This window comes from Pteronotus mesoamericanus, unplaced genomic scaffold, assembly GCF_021234165.1.
Source record: "Pteronotus mesoamericanus isolate MK-2021 breed Mesoamerican mustached bat unplaced genomic scaffold, CSHL_Meso_final scaffold_54, whole genome shotgun sequence".
NCBI lineage: Eukaryota > Metazoa > Chordata > Mammalia > Chiroptera > Mormoopidae > Pteronotus > Pteronotus mesoamericanus.
The window spans coordinates 5793353-5810951 of NW_026555321.1; the positions used below are offsets into that span (position 1 = coordinate 5793353).

Below are 17599 nucleotides of genomic sequence, written 5' to 3' on the forward strand. Positions count from 1 at the left end.
ATGCTAGACATCTCATACTCACTGCATTTAATTTTCATGGCCATCATAGGTAATCCACATTGTGCTGCATTGTCTAGATATGGATGATGGAGTCTGAGCCCTGCTCTTCCCTGTTTCTTGCAAATGTGGTCATCTCAGTTTTCTGCTGATTGTCAGTGGCGTCATCTTCTGCCCAGACTTGTGCTGACTCTACAGGGAGAGGGTGACCTCATTTACTCTGTGTACAGTTGGAGAAGAGGACAGGAATTACAAATGGTGATGGCTTCGATTCTAATTTGCTTTTGCTCCACAGCCAATAGCTCCAGCTGGATTTCCTGCTATCTTACTGAAAGGCAAACAGACCTTACAAGGCAAACATGGTCTTTCATAAAAACAGACTCTGTGTTTCAGAAGAGGCACACATGACTCGTTTATGAACCTGACTTTGACCCTTGTCATAGATGCTGTCGGTGCCTCACTCACCCGTCTTTTGCCTACCTGGAGGACTGCCTATGCCTCTCTGCTTGAAGATACTCTCTGATCTTGGAGGTAGGGTTGTTCAGGCCCTTCTAGGGCAGGCCAGAAGTGTCAGTTAGTGTCCCTGAACAACCTTCCATCATTGAGGGGTGGGAGTTGGTGTATAAATACCCCACCTCATCCCTTAGTGGGACAGTTTGGAGGCATGTTCCCACAGACTCTCAGAGAGTCCTCAGCAAGTCCCAATTGCCCACAACAGAAACTTGCTGACTCACATCTGCTTTACTGGCTCTCCACCCTCCCCTTCTCCCTCACCCACCCCCTCACTTTGGTCCTGACCAAACTACTGGCACAAAAATCCTTGCTTCAGGGTCTGCTTTTGTGGGAAATCCAGACTAAGAGAACCTCACTCCATGTGTACCTGACAATGTTCTTGGGCCATCTGGAACAGAAGACATCACCTTTACCCCACCATCCGCCGCCCGCCCCGCAACCAAGGCAGTATTAGGGATATTAAGTTCATCTACTGCATAGGCCCTAAAGCATGAAGGTGCCCTAAATTGCAGTGGTTTGAAACTCTCTAAGTTGCATATGTTTAGCACCAGTTAAAACCCCTGGTATCAGTAAGCAGTGAATTATTTCCTGTTACTACAAAGAAAGAACTCATTCTGGACACTGGCTGCAAAAGAAAAGACAGAACCCACTTCATTTCCCTAAAGCTATGAAGACATTTCCCCCCAGGCAGCCATGAGCTTTTAAATTATTGTGCCCTAAAAATACCATTCGCACTCCCGAATGGGTTATAAAAACTGATGTGGTGGGTTATTTTCATCCACCTCCAGAGCAGCTGCTCAGGAGCTCTGAATGCTGGAGGGGATTATGCAATGACTCGGTGTTGTCTTCGACTTGGCAAAGCAAATCATTGTTCTGTGATGGGCTTTTAAGGTAATGTGATAGGACATCTGAGGATCTCTGCAGAGAGGGAAGGAAAGGGATGAAGACTGGGAAAGACGAAGACAGGGCTAGATGCCTGGGTGACTAGCAGGGCCTGTCTACCTTCCTGTTAACCTTGGCGAGCCTCCTGCCCTCCCCGCTGACACCGTGCTCAGGAAGGCCCTGATCCTCTCTGCTTTGTTTTCCCTGCCTGTGACTTCCCCATAGGACCCCTGGAATTGATCACTGACCTACAGTTAACCACTGACCTACTAGTGTCAACCACTGACCTAGAGTTGACCACTGACCTAGAGAGTTCACTGAATGAGAGTTGACCACTGACAGGTATCTGGAGAACACAGAGGCTTTTGAATTTTCTACTGATGTGGTATACAGCACCCCCAGCTTCGTAGAAGAAGTTACTGGGGCCACAGTCCATCACAATTCAATTCACACAGAGTTTTTGAGGGAAAGTTATTCAGATGTCGCTGCTATTTATCATGACTAGAGCACCCAAAGAGCCCAGCAGCTCCATAAGAAGCCACAAGTTCTTCTCAATGCTTGTTTAAAATGAAGCAAATTCTCCCTTAGCTGTGATCACCACTCTGCAACCCCCTGCTTTCTAAGAAGACTCTGTGCTTCTGAACGAGCCTGCCATTACGGTATAGGAGATTACACAATTGCAGAAAACTGGTGAGAACATGGAATGTACCCAGCTGAAAAGAAAGTGCAGGGTGAAGGGAATTGTACTCAGACACAGGAAAGGCATTTCTTAACCACTTCTCATTTAATATGGGATCAATAAATGTTCATTTGAACTGAAAAAAAAAAAAAAGAGAGAGAGACAGAGAGATCTGGTTGAAACAAGGACTTTGTGAGTCCTAAGAATATTTTCCAAATAAGAGTGATGAATGGTAATTAATATTTGTATTATGCATTCTACCTTACAAAGCCCTTCCATATACTTAGTCTTAATCCTCAACAGCTCTGTGAATATGTACTTAACTCATTCATTTATAGATGAGGAAACTAAGACACAGAGAGGTTAAGTAATATGTCCATCCCACAGATAGTGGGATTGGCCATGTGACTTGTTTTGGCCAATGGAATGTGGGCAGAACTGACAGTGTGTCAGTTCTACACTCAGGCCTCTGGAAGCTTCTGACCTCCACCAGGAGAAAAGCACGGCCCAGGTAGCCAATAGCCCTCAGCATGGATGATTGGATAAGTCCTATAGAACAGATCCGCAGTCAGGAACCAATTCCAGCTGATGTGCAGACCCACAGCAATAAAGGTATGCTTACTGCTGCATGCCACGGAGTTCTGGAATGCCTTTTTTATGCAGCATTATTGCAAAGATGACCACTATGGAAGGCATACATGATGGAGAACTTTTCTAATTCCCCAAATGCTAGGACCAGGCATCTAGACATTGTTCTATGGAAAACTTCAAAAGATAAACTATTTTATTTGGCAGCTCCTCTTTAAAGCCTGTGTTCTTACTGTAAATGACCCCTCCCTCCATAGCCCTGACTATTTGGTTTCTTTCATACACTGTGGGTAGATTTTTCCCATCTCATTATTCCCTCAGAATGAGCTATCCTTGGGGTAGTCCTTTCCTTGGGACTTTGTTTTCTCTCTAATGAGAATTATGGCCAATAATAAACAGCCCTTTCTATGTGGCAGGCATTGTTCTAAGTGCTTAACAAAGTCTCACTCAGTCTTCACAGCCACACTATGGGCTACGCTATTGGGTAAATACTACTATTAATGGTTCCATGTTATAGATGAAGAAACTGAGGCACACAGAAGTTAAGTAATGGTCCCAGATCACACAGTTAGTAAGTGGAGGAGCAAGGATTCAACCTAGGTAGTTTCACTGTAGACTCTAAGCTCTCCCTCTTTGTCATCTCCTTGATAGTAAGGGCCTGTATGGACAAATTAATCTATAATAAATCTATAATTTATTACCTAATATTAGTTTATTATTTCCTTAGATAACATAAGGTCATAATTCATTACATGTATAGAAGAATCCTGAGGAAATGAATCTAATGATGGAATTTTGCCCTTATGATGAGCTACCAAAGAGATAATTTGACAGTGATATTTTTTTCTCATGTCCTTCAGATCACAAACACTCTAATTTCAAGGAAGGCCAAAGATTCAGCAAACTGAAAACTTGAAAAAAGAAATTTTGGAAAAAGAAGTGACTTCCCTTCTGACAGTGTGTACTGCACACGGGGAACACGCATCAGATGGCTCTCGACAAAAACCCAACTACCACTTCAAGGCTTAAAAAACTTGGTTTAAATTCTCCTTCCTGAGGCTGGGCAGTCCCAGTACCTGTCCAGGGATTCCAGACTCCGCTTCCTTGTGCTTGTTTGGATCCTGGTCCCAGTGGTTACAAGGCGGCTTCAGTTCTGTCCCCGCATCATGCCTGGGTACAAAACGCCACCTCCTTGGTGGTTCCTGCAAAAACATCGATGAGACCAAGCATGTGATTGCTTTCTCTTTTCACTAAAGATGTTAGGACACAGAGGAGGGGATCACATCACAGATTACGCAGCCATCCTCCATCTCATTCCTTGTGTCACACCGCTTCCCAAAATCCTGACACTCTCTACACACGGAGCTTTTGGAGGGCAGTCCCCCAGCTCTGGTTGTTTCTCTCAAGAGGAACAGCCCTAAAAAGCCATCTTTTTCTAGCTTTCAGACACCCTTCCTCCTAAAATTCTGATAAATCCAAATCTCTCTATCTTGTTTACAGTAAGAAATATTAAGGAAAATGGTCGCTAAAATAACCTGATTTTCATTCATTTCCACACAAGAAAATCTACAGGTTTTCACCCTGGCTGGTGGGGCTCAGTAGATTGAGTGCTGGCCTGTGGACCAAAGGGATGCCGGTTCGATTCCTGGTCAAGGCACATGCCTGGGTTGTGGGCCAGGTCCCCAGTTGGGGGCTTGCATGAGGCAACTGATAGATGTATCTCACACATTAATCTTTCTCTCCCTCTTTTCCTCTCTCTCTAAAAATAAATAAAAATCTTTTTTTAAAACAAGAAAATTTACAGATTTTCTATGGATAGGCTACTGGAATAAATAAGACAGTTCAGCAAATTGGTGGATTATAGGATTGATATATAAACATTAACAGCATGCCAATACACGAGCAACTAACAACTACATAACCTTAATTTATTATTATTATATTAACAGACAATAATACATAAATAATAAATGAATCAAAAGTATATTTACAAAGATTCCATATAGCCTCTTTGCAAAAACCATAGGTTACCTAGTGATAAGCCTAACAGCAGATGTCCAATAGAACAATTAACTCTTCCTCCGAGCAAGAGGGAATTAAATAAGCTGTCGTTTATTCATACAGAAGAATTCTATACAGCAACTAAAATGAATAATCCAAGATCCATCTCTATATCTATATGGTTCAACCTTGAAAATATTGAGTAAAAATATCAATTTGCAAAATGTACACATAATGTAATTCATGTAAGCATTTAAAACATAACAAAACAAGTGAATGCATGAGCATATATCTGCTAAGAACAAAATTCACCTATTTTTTAAAAAGACTTTATTTGTTGATTTTTAGAGAGAGGGGAAAGGAGAGAGAAAAAGGGAGAGAAACCTTGATGTGTGAGAGGTGTGAGAGAAACATTAATTGGCTTTTTCTCGCACACTCCCCACCAGGAGACCTGGCCTACTACCCTAGCACGTGTCCTGACCAGGGATTGAACCTAGGAGCAGGCCAGTGCTCAATCCAAGGGCCACACCAGCCAGGGATAAAACTCACCTATTTTGAAGATAAAAACTACCTCTAAAGAAGAAAGAATTGGAAAAAGATGAGAGTATAGTGGGATTCTTTGTAACTTTCTAAGAGGGAAAGATTTTTCTATGGTGATATTATATTACTTTTATATAGTATTTATATTATTGGTGTATATTAATGCATCAGTAGATGTATATTATATTTTGCATGCTTATATATTTATTTTATCATTAGAAACTGAAATGGAAATTTTATATGGGTTTAAAAAGGATTTCAATGAGATGACATTGAAAATCCTTTCACGTTCTTTAATAATTTTTTTTTCTTTAAACATGTCTATTTTGAAAATGTGCAACACACACACAAAAGTTTAACCCTTAGCAGGTAGTTGGAGAGACCAACCAAATGTAGTAAAATAAGAGACAAAACTCCTTGACTGAAATTTAACAAAGATAAAAAGATCAGATTAGATGTGCAATACTCTGTCCTTATTTTTGAGAGCTTTTTAGGTGATCATGAGACAAGGTGAGTCACTTAACACTGCTGTCCCTCAGTTTTCCTAGCTCGTGGCTCAACTATGAAGTTCCTTCCAGCTCTACCATTTTATGGGATCCTAGAATTCGAAGCTCTTTGTGAGAGTTTAGATCTCTGATCAGCTTGCCAGGAGTGGCCTGCTTCTGGCAAAAGTTAAAAGAGTCTCCTTCTGTCAGCGAGAAAGAATTAAGCAGGGAATGCTCAGAACACAGGGGACAATGTGGAAAGGAAATTGACACCTAGGCTTGGCAGACCAATTAGGAACCAGCAGGGGCCCTGGGAGGAGAGATGATGAGAATGTCAGTCCTGCAGGTAAGATAAATTGTTCTGCTTTCTTGGGTAACAGCAATGTTTAGGGAACAAGTTTATCTATTTTGCTCTTAAGTGTTGGGCTATTTGGAAGTTTATGTTACATGTATATCTCATTACCTGTAGTAAAAATTTGTTAATTTAAACATATAAGTACATTAAATAGTTGTATATTTGTTTGAAATGACTAGTAAAATGGTATGATGGTTATGTTTTTTAAGAGAAGACTCCTTGTTTTTTAAGATATGAAGTATTTATAAATGAAATGATACCATGCCTCAGACTTGCTTTAAGATAATTCAGAGATGGAGGGAGGGAGTGGGAATCAAACTAAAATATGATCGGCCATGTGCTGTTAGCTGAAGCTGAGTGATGGGTATGCGAGGTTTACTATACCCTCTTTCTATTGTAAGGTATGTTTGAAATTTTCTACACTAAAAAAAAAAAAAGGACAAAACTAATACTAGTAAAATGAAATGCTTCAGGAACCAATTTCTTTTCTCGGTTATCTATACTTCAGAAATTCTGTCCCCTTTGACTTAGGCCCCACCCCTTATTTGTTTACTCCTCACAACTCTAGTAGAATTGAAGACACTCAGACTTCAGAATTTAAGGAACGCCAAGGTCACAAAGTTAGGAAGTGGCAGAGTCTAGATTTGAACTCAATTGGCATGATTCTGGAGCCTGGACCCATTACCCCATGTACCTCACTCCAAACATTTAATACAAACATATTATTTCCTCTAAATGATGCAAATTAGCTGTCTCCATTACTTGATTTCTCATTAACGTTGTTTAATCTAATACTTAGGTTTGATAGTATGGACAGTCTCAAATGTCAGGTTCAATATAATAGTGCTGCTATTTAAAACAAGATTTAAAACCATGAGATCATGTAGCCAATATACTCCTTAGACCAGAGCCAGTGTATCCAAATAAAAATATGTCAGGGTGAAAATTCTAGTAGGTTTTCTGGCTATTCCTCATTTACCAAAGGGTGCACTGCAATATAACATGGGCTTGACTCCTCAAAACAGTCCTGGGATCTACTGAGGAAGGATCAGAAAGGTTGTTCTGCTTCTCTATTTTACTTTTACATTATGAGGCAACTCTAACTTTGTTTCCTAGTAGTAAAAAGTTTAAGATCATTAGAGTCTACTTAAACACCTTCAAATAAACAACTCTTTTATTTTTATACGGTGTAAAAGAACTGATTTGTTTTGCTTATAAGAAATTTCCCACTGGGCAGCTCTTTTGTACTCTTCCTTATGTGGGAAAATAAATAGATACTTAATGTTTTTGTTGGTGCAGGATATAGTAGTTCATAATTCTAGGCTTACTTTTAGTAAAACAATAAGAAACTACAATTCACTCTAGACTAAAAGTAGACTAAATTATTATAAATATGAAATCACCTGCAGCTACAAAAGACAACACATTTCTAAAAATATGAGGGAATTTCATATTTTTTCCCATTTTGCCTCACACAGGGCTGCCAAAGCAGAAAAACTGAATGATTATTATGACTGAGTGTTGGCATATCTCAATCCATAAAAATCAGTTATTAGGCATCTTTTCCTTTAGGAAGTAAGGAGGGTGGCAGAGTGTAACACTGGAAATCTAAGAGTAAGCTGCATTAAAATCATAATTTTATAATAAAAGGTAATGAACTTGAACTTCAGACTATTTTATTACAAGGAAATGATAGCCTCCAAAAACATATATTATAAAAACCCAGCTAACAATACATTGATCAGTGAACCTTCTTTTCAGTGGTAAAAAAACAGATTAAAACAATGGTGATACAAAGCATTCAAAAACTTCTATCTATACTGTATTTTAAAATGCGTAAGTAGATGATTAAAACACTTCAATGAAGAATAAATATTCTTCTAGCCTAAAAGATTATCTCTTTGTTTTCCCTGTGCATTTCACTGGTTGTCTACTCAGGCTACTGTGAATGTAAATTGATTTATAGGTTGTTCCGCTTTCTTTCATCACATGCATCCCAGGAATGAATTATTTATAGTGTGGTGAGGAGCTCAGTCTGAAATAAGGAGACAATTCTAATTATTACCTTATCCAAAATAATGAAAAATACATTTTTCAATGATGCATATTTATGCAAATAAAGTTGTTTTCTTTGTAAAATTTAACTAGAAAGTATGCTTGCATACGAACACACACATATGCATACACAGGCATTGATTCTTTTAAGAAGGAGGGGGTTAATTTCATTTTGAACCTACAAATATAGATTTTCTTTCTACTGTTTCCTATGGAGAGAAAAAAAAAAAAAAACACCAAGAAAGTCTGTTGCTATCTTCACATGTCAGGTAGTTCCTCTCTTTTTTGGTCTAGGATATGAAGTTCTGTAAGGGCTTACTTGATAAAAATCCTAGGTGAAGAGCAGGCAGTTAGTAATTAAAGGGGCTGGTGACTAAAGATCAATTAGATACTCATCATTTCATCCCTTCTTTAAAAAAAAAAATTTTAAATTAAAATTTACATTCAACATTATTTTGTATTATTTTCAGGTGTACTACATAGTGTCATTTCATTCATTCTGAGGTGCTACTTAGAATAAGATAAACATGACTAAAAGGAAGGCTAAAAGAAGCAACATTGGTAGTCTGCTTTCCTGCTAATTGGATCCCTGGATCTCCTGCTGGGAAAGGTAGTAAGCAAGGACTCTGGCAATTCTAACATTACAGTTTTGTCTCAAATGTCAGGAATGTTACCAAAAAAAATCATATATTGTGTAGGGGAGAAAACTATTTAACCTCTGAAATTCTTTCCAACACTATTTTATTATCTGAATTGCTCATAGTGTCAAACTTTAAGGGTCCACTCATCTCCTTGCTTATTTCCTTTCTGTTTGGTTTTGGCATTTCAGCTGGCATTTACACCAACTGTGACTGCCAGCATTTGGCACAGCGGGTGAAGGCTTATCTGGAAATCTGCTGGAGGCAGCCTATGGGAGCAGGAAGCAGCTCCAGGGATGGCTGCCTTGTTCCAGTTCTCAAACACAGAGGGAGGCCTCCCCAATAGAATGAGGAGGTAGGCTGTATCCCCCATCTCAGCCCTACAAAAGTTCCCCTTCCAAACCAGTTATCTGCAAAGCTCCTGTGCCTGCCAAGTGATCACTTTTCTTGAGATAAAGAAATACCCAACTGTGGCCTCCAGGAAGCTGATGAGTAAGCGGGGGATGATGGTCAACAGAGAGGGAAGAGAGATGTGAAACTCTGAGCAGACAGAAAGCTGGAGGGAGGAGGAACTGTCTCTCTCCTGGCTAGTGTTCCATTTCCCACATCCAGGTCCTGAGGCTCAGCTGGATCAGAAACAAAACTGAAAAAGATATCTGGGGTACACCCCTGGGTATCCCAGTAGGATCTAAGCACTTCTCTCTCTTTTTTTAAAGGTTTTATTTATTTATTTTTAGAGAGAGGGGAAGGTAGGGAGAGAGGGAGAGAAACATCCATGTGTGGTTGCCTCTCCCATGCTCCCCACTGTGGGCCTGGCCTACAACTCAGGCATGTGCCCTGACTGGGAATCAAACCAGTGGCCCTTTGGTTGGCAGGCCAGCACTCAATCAACTGAGCCACACCAGCCAGGACTAAGCAATTCTTTATAATAGCAGGGTACTACTATTGATGAACTTAAGGGATCCCAGAGCCTCCACTTAAAAGTAAATCTGTATTTGTATAACTTGTTAAAGTAGCAAGAGAATGTATAATATATTTTAGAGGAATTTGAATCAAAAATGGTTAAAATATTGTAAATGAGAGCTCCTGCTTTAAGGTGAAGAATTTTTTGTTTCCACTTCTCTTAACACACACACACGCATCATCACAATCCTTATCATTAGCATAATGAAATTTTAGAACCCTGGTGACACGGAGTAAATGTGTTCATTCTTTCATACCTTCAACAAAACATTACTGTGTTCCAGGAACAAAGCACTTGGGGTATCTTGGTGAAGCCCTCACAGAGCTTAAGTTCTAATTAATAAGTAAACTCTGTATTATATTCGAAGGCAACGATATGTACATTTTATAGTACGTGAGAAGGCAGTAAGTATTATGGAAAACAAAAGGGCAAGCAAGATACGAAGCATCTGAAATTCCAGGGTTGAAGGTTCAAGTTGCAGTGTTTAAATGGGTTGTCAGGGTAACCTCACAGAGAAGCTGAGAACTGAGCAAAGATGTTGCAGAAGGAGAGTTAACCAACTGGTTGTCTGGGGAAAGATAGCAGTGTGGACAGTTCCTGACCTCTTTCAAGGCACAGGGAACAGCTAAAGCAAAGGGAAACACCATGTATATAAAGAATAACAGTAGAGGGTCACTGTGGCTGTAGGGAGAAATCGAGGGAGAGAGTGAAGCAGAAAAGATCAGAGAGCAATGGGTCCAGATCTGTACAGCCTGATTAATCATTGTAAGTACTTTAGCTTTTACTAAAATGAGGAGTCACTGTAGGTTTTGGGTAGAGGAGTTGCATGATCTGGATTGTAATTTTTTTTAAGATTCCTCTAGCTGCCATGTTGGTGAGCCTTTTAGAATAACATAGGCAGGCAGACCACGGTGGTATCAGTGGGTGAATGATAAGTTGGATTGTGGGTATATTTTGAAGGTGGAGGCCACAGGATTCTAAATGGATTCTATGTGGGCTGGGAGAGAAATAGAGAAGCAAAGAAAGACTCAGGCAACAAAGAGTTGCTACCTAGTGGAAAAGGCAGTGGGTAAAGGGTCTCTGGTAGGGAAAGGTCAGAAGTTTAGTTTGGAGTGTGTATGCTGAGTTTGAGACAGGTTATCAGCCATCCAAGTGGAGTTGTGGAATAAGCAGTTGGATGTACTAATCTGGGGTTCCATATGGAGCTCTGGGTTGCAGAGATGAATTTGGGAGTTTTGACAGAGACTTGATTTGGGGTGGTGTACACACAGTACAGTGTACAGATGGTGTGTTGTAGAACTGTGCACCTGAAACCTGTATAGCTTTGTTAACTAGTGTCATCCCAATAAACTTAATAAAAAGGAAAAATAAATAAATTTGAGAGTTTTATCATACAAATGGAATTTAAAGTAATATGACTAGATGAGATCACCAAGGCAGTAAGTGTAGATAAAGAGGAAAAACAAAGACTGAGCTCTGGAGTTCCTTAACTTGAATTGGTCAGGAAAATGAGGAAATGGTGAAGGAGACCGAGAGGGAGCAGCTAATGAGGCAAGGAAAAAACTCCAAGAGAACATGGTGCCGGAAAGCCATGTGAAGGATGTACAGAAGGATGTACAAACTGTACAGATTGTGAATTGATCCTGAGGGGCCAAGTGCTGCCTACAGTTCTCCTGCACAGCTGTGACTTAAAGTCCAAGAGTCCCTTGGGAGTCCCCATTGTGCTTGTCACCATAGAAAACCTGGGATCCCAAGACAGGATTTTGGTTCCTTTCCTAATCATACAAACAAAAAAAATGAAGAGTTTTATTTGCAGGAGTTCATTAGGCCCATCAATCTCAGGGGTTGGTCAGATATTAATGGTTTGAAAGGTAAAGCAAAACCTGTCATTGATAATAAACACGTGTCAAGCACTTAAAAGCAGTTACTGTTTTAAGCCATTTACATGAATCGTCCCACTTAATCTTCATAATTCTATGTCCTTTTATCCCCATTTTACAGCTAAGGAAACTGAGACTCAGCAAGGTTAAGGAAATTGTCTAAGGTTACATAGTAACAGAAGTGCTAGCTTCCAAAGCCTTTTAGGCTTCTAACTGCAATGCTAATGTATAACAAGCGGTGGATTTTCTTACTAGCCCAAGAGCAGTGATGAGGTCATATGTTATCCATTGATCTTCAAATACTAGTTGACAGTGATAATGTACAAAGGCCAGACTATTTTAAGCAACTGCTCTTACTAGGTGTAGTAGGATAGCGCCTGAAGACTGACAACTCTTCCTGGACATGGGGCTCAGACATTCAAATATATTTAATCAGTAAAAGTTCTGATAGAAAGGGGGTTATTTTAGGTTACTTCTTTTTCATCCGTGTATTCTCAGTACCAACTGCGCCTATCATTTTAAGTGTTGAATAAACGTCTGTTGACTGGATGAATGACTCACCTAGTGGGGCTTTTCGAATCTCCTACGGAGCGTCTCATAAAAAAATCCTGACCGTTAAAACAGGCCCTGTCAACATTCTTTTGTCACGCAGCTGCTTAGGAGCTGGGGGAACCTGCCTCTTGCCAATTGGGCACAAAGGTTGGAGGAACACCTTGCCACAACGGCCTCTTTAGCAGCGGAGCGGCCCATTTCCATCTAGGCGCCGGTGAAGTCCCGGAGGCGGACGACCTGCGCTCAGCTTGAATGGTGGAACGGCAATGACAGTGCAGGAATTCTTCGCGGCCGCGGGATTTGTGGAACCGACTGAAGATAGGGAGGGGGCACTGTTCACCTAACACACTCCAATCCGCCCTGCTGCAGCCCAGGGCTGCGGGTGGGGCGGTGTGGGGCAGTTGAAGACGCTGAGCTCAGCCGAGCTGAGGTTGCAGCAGATCAGCCAACCCGGCCCTAAGCGCACGCGCATCCCCTCGGCGCCCGCCTGCCTGCAGCGCACGCGCAGTCCAGGCTCGCACGCTCCATCCCGGCGCTGCAGGGCCCGGGGCTCCGCCCCCACAGGCCACGCCCCGCTCCCGTGCGCCGAACGCTCCATATCCGGGTTCCCGCCGCCGCCGCCGCCGCCGCCGCCGCAGCCACCGCCTCGCTCATTCAGCTTTGCGGGGAGTGTTGTGATTCCCGACCAAAATGGCGGCTGTAGGGCGAGTCAGTTCCTACGGCTCTTCTCCGCCGGGATTAGCCTCGACTTACACGGGCGGCTCCTTGGCCAACGAGCTAACATCGGGCAACGGCGGCGCTGCAGCAGGCGACGACGAGGACGGGCAGAACCTTTGGTAACGATCCCACCCCTCCCTGGGTCCCCGCTACCACTCCCGGCCCTGCGGACGCCTCGGGATCCGTGCCCGCCGGAGCTCGGCGCCGGGCCTCCACCCCCGCCCAGGCGCGCCGAGGCCGTATCCATCCCTCCCGTGCTACGGCCCCGGCTCCCGGCCTCAGCGTGCGCCTTGCTCCCCGTTAGGTCCTGCATCCTCAGCGAGGTCTCCACCCGCTCGCGATCCAAGCTCCCCGCGGGGAAGAACGTACTGCTGCTGGGTAAGTGTACCCCCCCGCCTCGCTCCGCCCCATCCCGCCCGGCCCCCACCCAGCCGAGGTCCGGTCCGCCCGGCCACTCGCCGGCTCGCTTTGTGTGCAGATTGCGGACCCTGGCCCCGCCCCGCTCCGCTCCCCCGCACAACCTGTCGCTGACAGCTGGGGGAGAAGGGGACCGGGACCCCTGGCCGGGGACCTGCTGGGACCTGCCTTTTCCAGAGCTTCTCCTCCCCTGGATGTGGGAAGGCCCTGACAACCTCCTCTGGCAAGGACAGATATGCGATAGCCCATCTGAGGGACTCCAGTGGCTTGGGGGTTTACCTAGAAAATAAGGACGTTTTTTCTTTCATAACAAAAATCGGTAGCAGGAGGCTCTTTCTCAAGAGCTCCAGTGCAAATGGCATTCCATTAATAGTTAATAGCTGACTCTTTGTATAATTGACAGAGAAGCTAGAAATGAGACCTGGTAGTCGTGATAAATGTTCTTATTTGATTCAGCTTTTTTCGCGTACAATGGGCTCGTGCTGCAGCTGCCTTTCTGTCACTTAAGATCCTGAAATTTATAAACGACAGTAGAACACCTTTCTAGTTCAGTCCCTTGGGCCAAATGGATGGAGTAAGGAGAATGGTCTAATGTCTCAGTTCTTCTGGTTGTCGTATATATCCTCTGTTCTCTGGGAGTTTTGTATTTTTGTTTCTTTACTGATTTTGGAGGTGGGGTAAAGAACAGCAGGGGACAACAATTCACAAGTTCATATATATATATGTAGGCTTAGCTCCTGAGTCATTCATATGAGATATTTCTTCCCTATTTAAGTGTGAGATAATTGCAGGTTGGCTTATAAGATGATGGTTAAAATTTAAAACTTTGGTGTTGATATCTCAAGACTATTTTTGCTATGTGCATCTAAAAATAGAGAACAAGCCAGATCTATTTGACAGGGTCTACTTTTAATAGGTAGGTGTGTTTAGATAGAAACAAACTACTTATTTTTCATAAACTGTTGCCAAGCTAAAATGTGATTCTTGACATTCTTTAAAGATACACGGAGCTAGGTGAAAAATTATTGTTTATCTTTGTTTTTAATGTTATTGAAAGTACCTTCTGCAAATTGACCTGGGTTCAGTCTGGCCCTATCACACACTAGCCCGATGATCCTAAGCAAATTCCTTTATATCGGTAAACCTCAGTTTCTTCATCTTTAAAATGGATATTATAGAAATAATAATGCCTACCAACTACGGTCAAGTGATGACAGCACAGTGACTTTTTATGGTGGATTTAGTTTACCTGGATTAGAAAATACTTGATCAGCACCCTCTTTTTAAAAATTGAATTAGTGCCTACATCAGTGATATTTATAGGGCAAGAATAGATTAGGATCCAAAAGTAAAAAAAATTCCAGAAAATGTTTGAAATTTACTAAACAAGTTACTACTGAGTAGGGAATTTAAGTGGACTTAAGACAATGTGACCTCACTGAAGTGTTTTATATTTTAATTAAGTTAAGTAAGACTTCTTTTCAAATATTGCCATTGTAAAGATAAGATTCCTGAATTTTGTTTTCATTTTATAAGCTCCTCACAGTTATTCCTGTGTATCAGGTATTACTTAGATGATTCTGTTTATAGTGAAACAAAAGTGACAGTTTTGTGTCATTTCTTGATGTTTCTAATTTGCACTGAAGTTGCACTATATTCTTTTTTCTTTTTCTTTTTTTTATTTACCATACTTTTTAAAAAACCTGCTTTTGACACTGGGTCAGTGCATGTGACTGAGTATACTTAGAGGCCTTAGACTCTTCCATTCTTTCATACTTAGGATAGAGTATTAATACTTAAATTTCCTTTCTTGTGACCTTAATAGTTCATAAAGCTCCATCTAGTATCAAGTATACAAGCTTGAAATTAAAATTTTTTATTTGACGACTATTGGGATTTTCATCAGTCCTTTTCAGCTCTGGAAGAAGCTAGTAACAGATTTTTATACTGATCATATAAATAGGATTAATTTCCTAAAATACTTCTTTAAGATTCGTTAAAAACATTTTACCATCACATACTATAGCAGAATGCAGTCTATTCTGGTTGAGGGAATAAATATATAAGTAGGGATTGTGGTTTTCTTTGTTATGGGTTTGAAGCTGCTAGACAGGAGGATGGTTGGTCCTAATATGCCTTTCATGGATTATGGTGGTTTCTGGAGGCCCATATTTAAAAACCAAATCTGAGACTATTACAAGGTTTTACATTTCCAGAAACAGCCTAGGATAGGAATGATGATCAAAGCTTGGTGTATCCGACACAAATGGCGGTTTAACCTTAGCTTGGCTCCTTGGCCTCCTCTCCCATTGCCTATGGGAGAAAGGGTCAGGACTGGCATTTTCATATAAATCTGAGTTACCTCCTCATCCTCCTTCCCCGACTCAAACCTGGGAGAAAGATGTTAGCACTAGTTTTTGGATGAGGTACTGAATTTCAGAGACTGTTTAAGTGAGTTTTCTGAGTCACATAGCTATGAAGATGCTGTGTCTTGTTAGTTCCTGCAAGGGAGAATGCTATGTACTCTTCCTACTGCATAACTTTTTAAAAGGCTACCTTTGAATGAAATTTAAATCCACATATTCATTGGAATTCTAGGATATAGCTTATGAAGGGACCCCACTCTGGCCGTGGCATTTGTATTAACTACCTAGGCCTGACCCCTAGTGAAACTCCAAAACACTATGACATTAGTGTTTAACCATTGAGAATGAACCTCAGTAAAGTTTGTTTTTAATATTAAAGGCAAAAAAACTTCTGCATGTTTTTTGTGTGTGTGTGTGTGTGTGTGTGTGTATGTGTTTTAAGTAGAACTCATAAATTGTACTTTTTAGGAACTATATTTTTTTGTCTTTACCCTTTATATTTAATCAACTTTTACTACAGTGGTTGTAATTATATTTTAATAGCTGCTTTTAAGAGCTCTTTCTTCATATCTTGGTAACTTTCCCATGTTTCGATAAGAAAACTCCCTAAGGAAAATAATAATAATAACAACAAGAACAACTAATAGTCATAGAACAATTACACGTACTAGCCATGTAAGATTGTTTACATACTCTGATTATTCCTGTAATAATCAGGAAATGGACACAGAACTGTTAAGTAAATTGTGGTAGAGTTACACAGCCAGAAAGTCAACGTAAGAATTCTAAGTTGTGCAGCCTGGACCCAGAGTCAGTATTCTTAACCTATACAGTGGGCTGTCTTCCTAGAGGAAAAGAGAGCTTTCTTTGTAGGAAACATAAGAAGGTGTTTAGCAGTTATTAAGGAATTTTATCTGATTCCTCTGATGTATCAGTTTCATTGCAAAAAATCTCATTGATTTAGATTGAATTCATTGTCTGCTAAGACAAGTAATGGAGGCTTGGGCAGTACAGTACTTGGCTTAAAGGTAGGACATCAGTATAATATCTGACTTGAGGCCAATGTGAATTATGAAAAGTAGTTGGTCCTTTTGTAAATCATGTAAATCTTACCTTTCTCATTTGTAAATTAAGATACATGGATTTAGTGATCTCTAAAGTCTGGTCTGGTCTGACAATCTATAATTTTTTTAAAACTCTAAAGCTTTTGAGTTATTAATTTTTAAAGAAATGTTTTGAAAACATAATTGGATTTAAATTACTAAAGTATTTTCTTGTAGATGTGGGCTGTTTGGTTCCACCCAAGGAAGAAGTCTAGAGCCTCTTTATTTCCCCCGAAGGCACTAGTCCAGGGTAGTGAGCAGCCAAAAAAAAAAAAAAAAAAAAAAAAAATCCCACATAATGCTGAGCATCATCAGAAAGTGCATTTGAAACAGTCTTCTTTCGTATTCATGAATAAAACTAGCTTCTCTTATGCTTGAATTATTGCAAGTAGGAAATTTCAAGATATGCACAGTAGAACTAGAGATCTGTTCAGAGGAGTAACTTGTTGAGGAAGTGGATGGTTTTCTGTGTGAGGGCTGACTCTAAAGAAAATGAGATTGTTCAGTCTGAAACTATTAATCTTGTGAGAAGCTGGGATGAAAGATCATCAAGGCAGAGCGGTAATTCAGCTGTTGTGAAGGTCACAGGAGAGAGTATCGGCAAAAACACTTTGAAAATGCAAAAGTGAGAAGAGCCTTGAGTTAAGAAAAAGAAAGGACCCAAGTTCAGCATGGGACTCTGTCTGTTATTAATGAGTGACCATGAACTAACCTTTTGGGGCCTTATTTTATTTGTAAAATCAGGGCAGTGGCTGTTAAACAGACCTCACAGGTTACCTCTTTATTCATTTATTCATCAACCGTTTATCAGAACGTGCTGTGCATAAAATACTTCGCTGAGTCATATGGGGAAAACAGGTCTAAGAC

At 40.9% G+C, this 17599-nt stretch overlaps 1 protein-coding gene across 1 annotated transcript in view; it reads left to right on the forward strand.

Annotated features, from left to right (window-relative positions):
* The first annotated feature begins 12749 nt into the window (after positions 1-12749).
* DYNC1LI1 (dynein cytoplasmic 1 light intermediate chain 1) overlaps positions 12750-17599 on the forward strand; it is a 34155-nt gene continuing 29305 nt past the window's right edge. The window contains exons 1-2 of the mRNA XM_054595917.1: positions 12750-12965; positions 13151-13224. Of these exons, the coding sequence (XP_054451892.1) occupies positions 12820-12965; positions 13151-13224 (220 nt within the window). The 5' untranslated portion in view covers positions 12750-12819. The remainder of the gene's footprint in view (positions 12966-13150; positions 13225-17599) is intronic.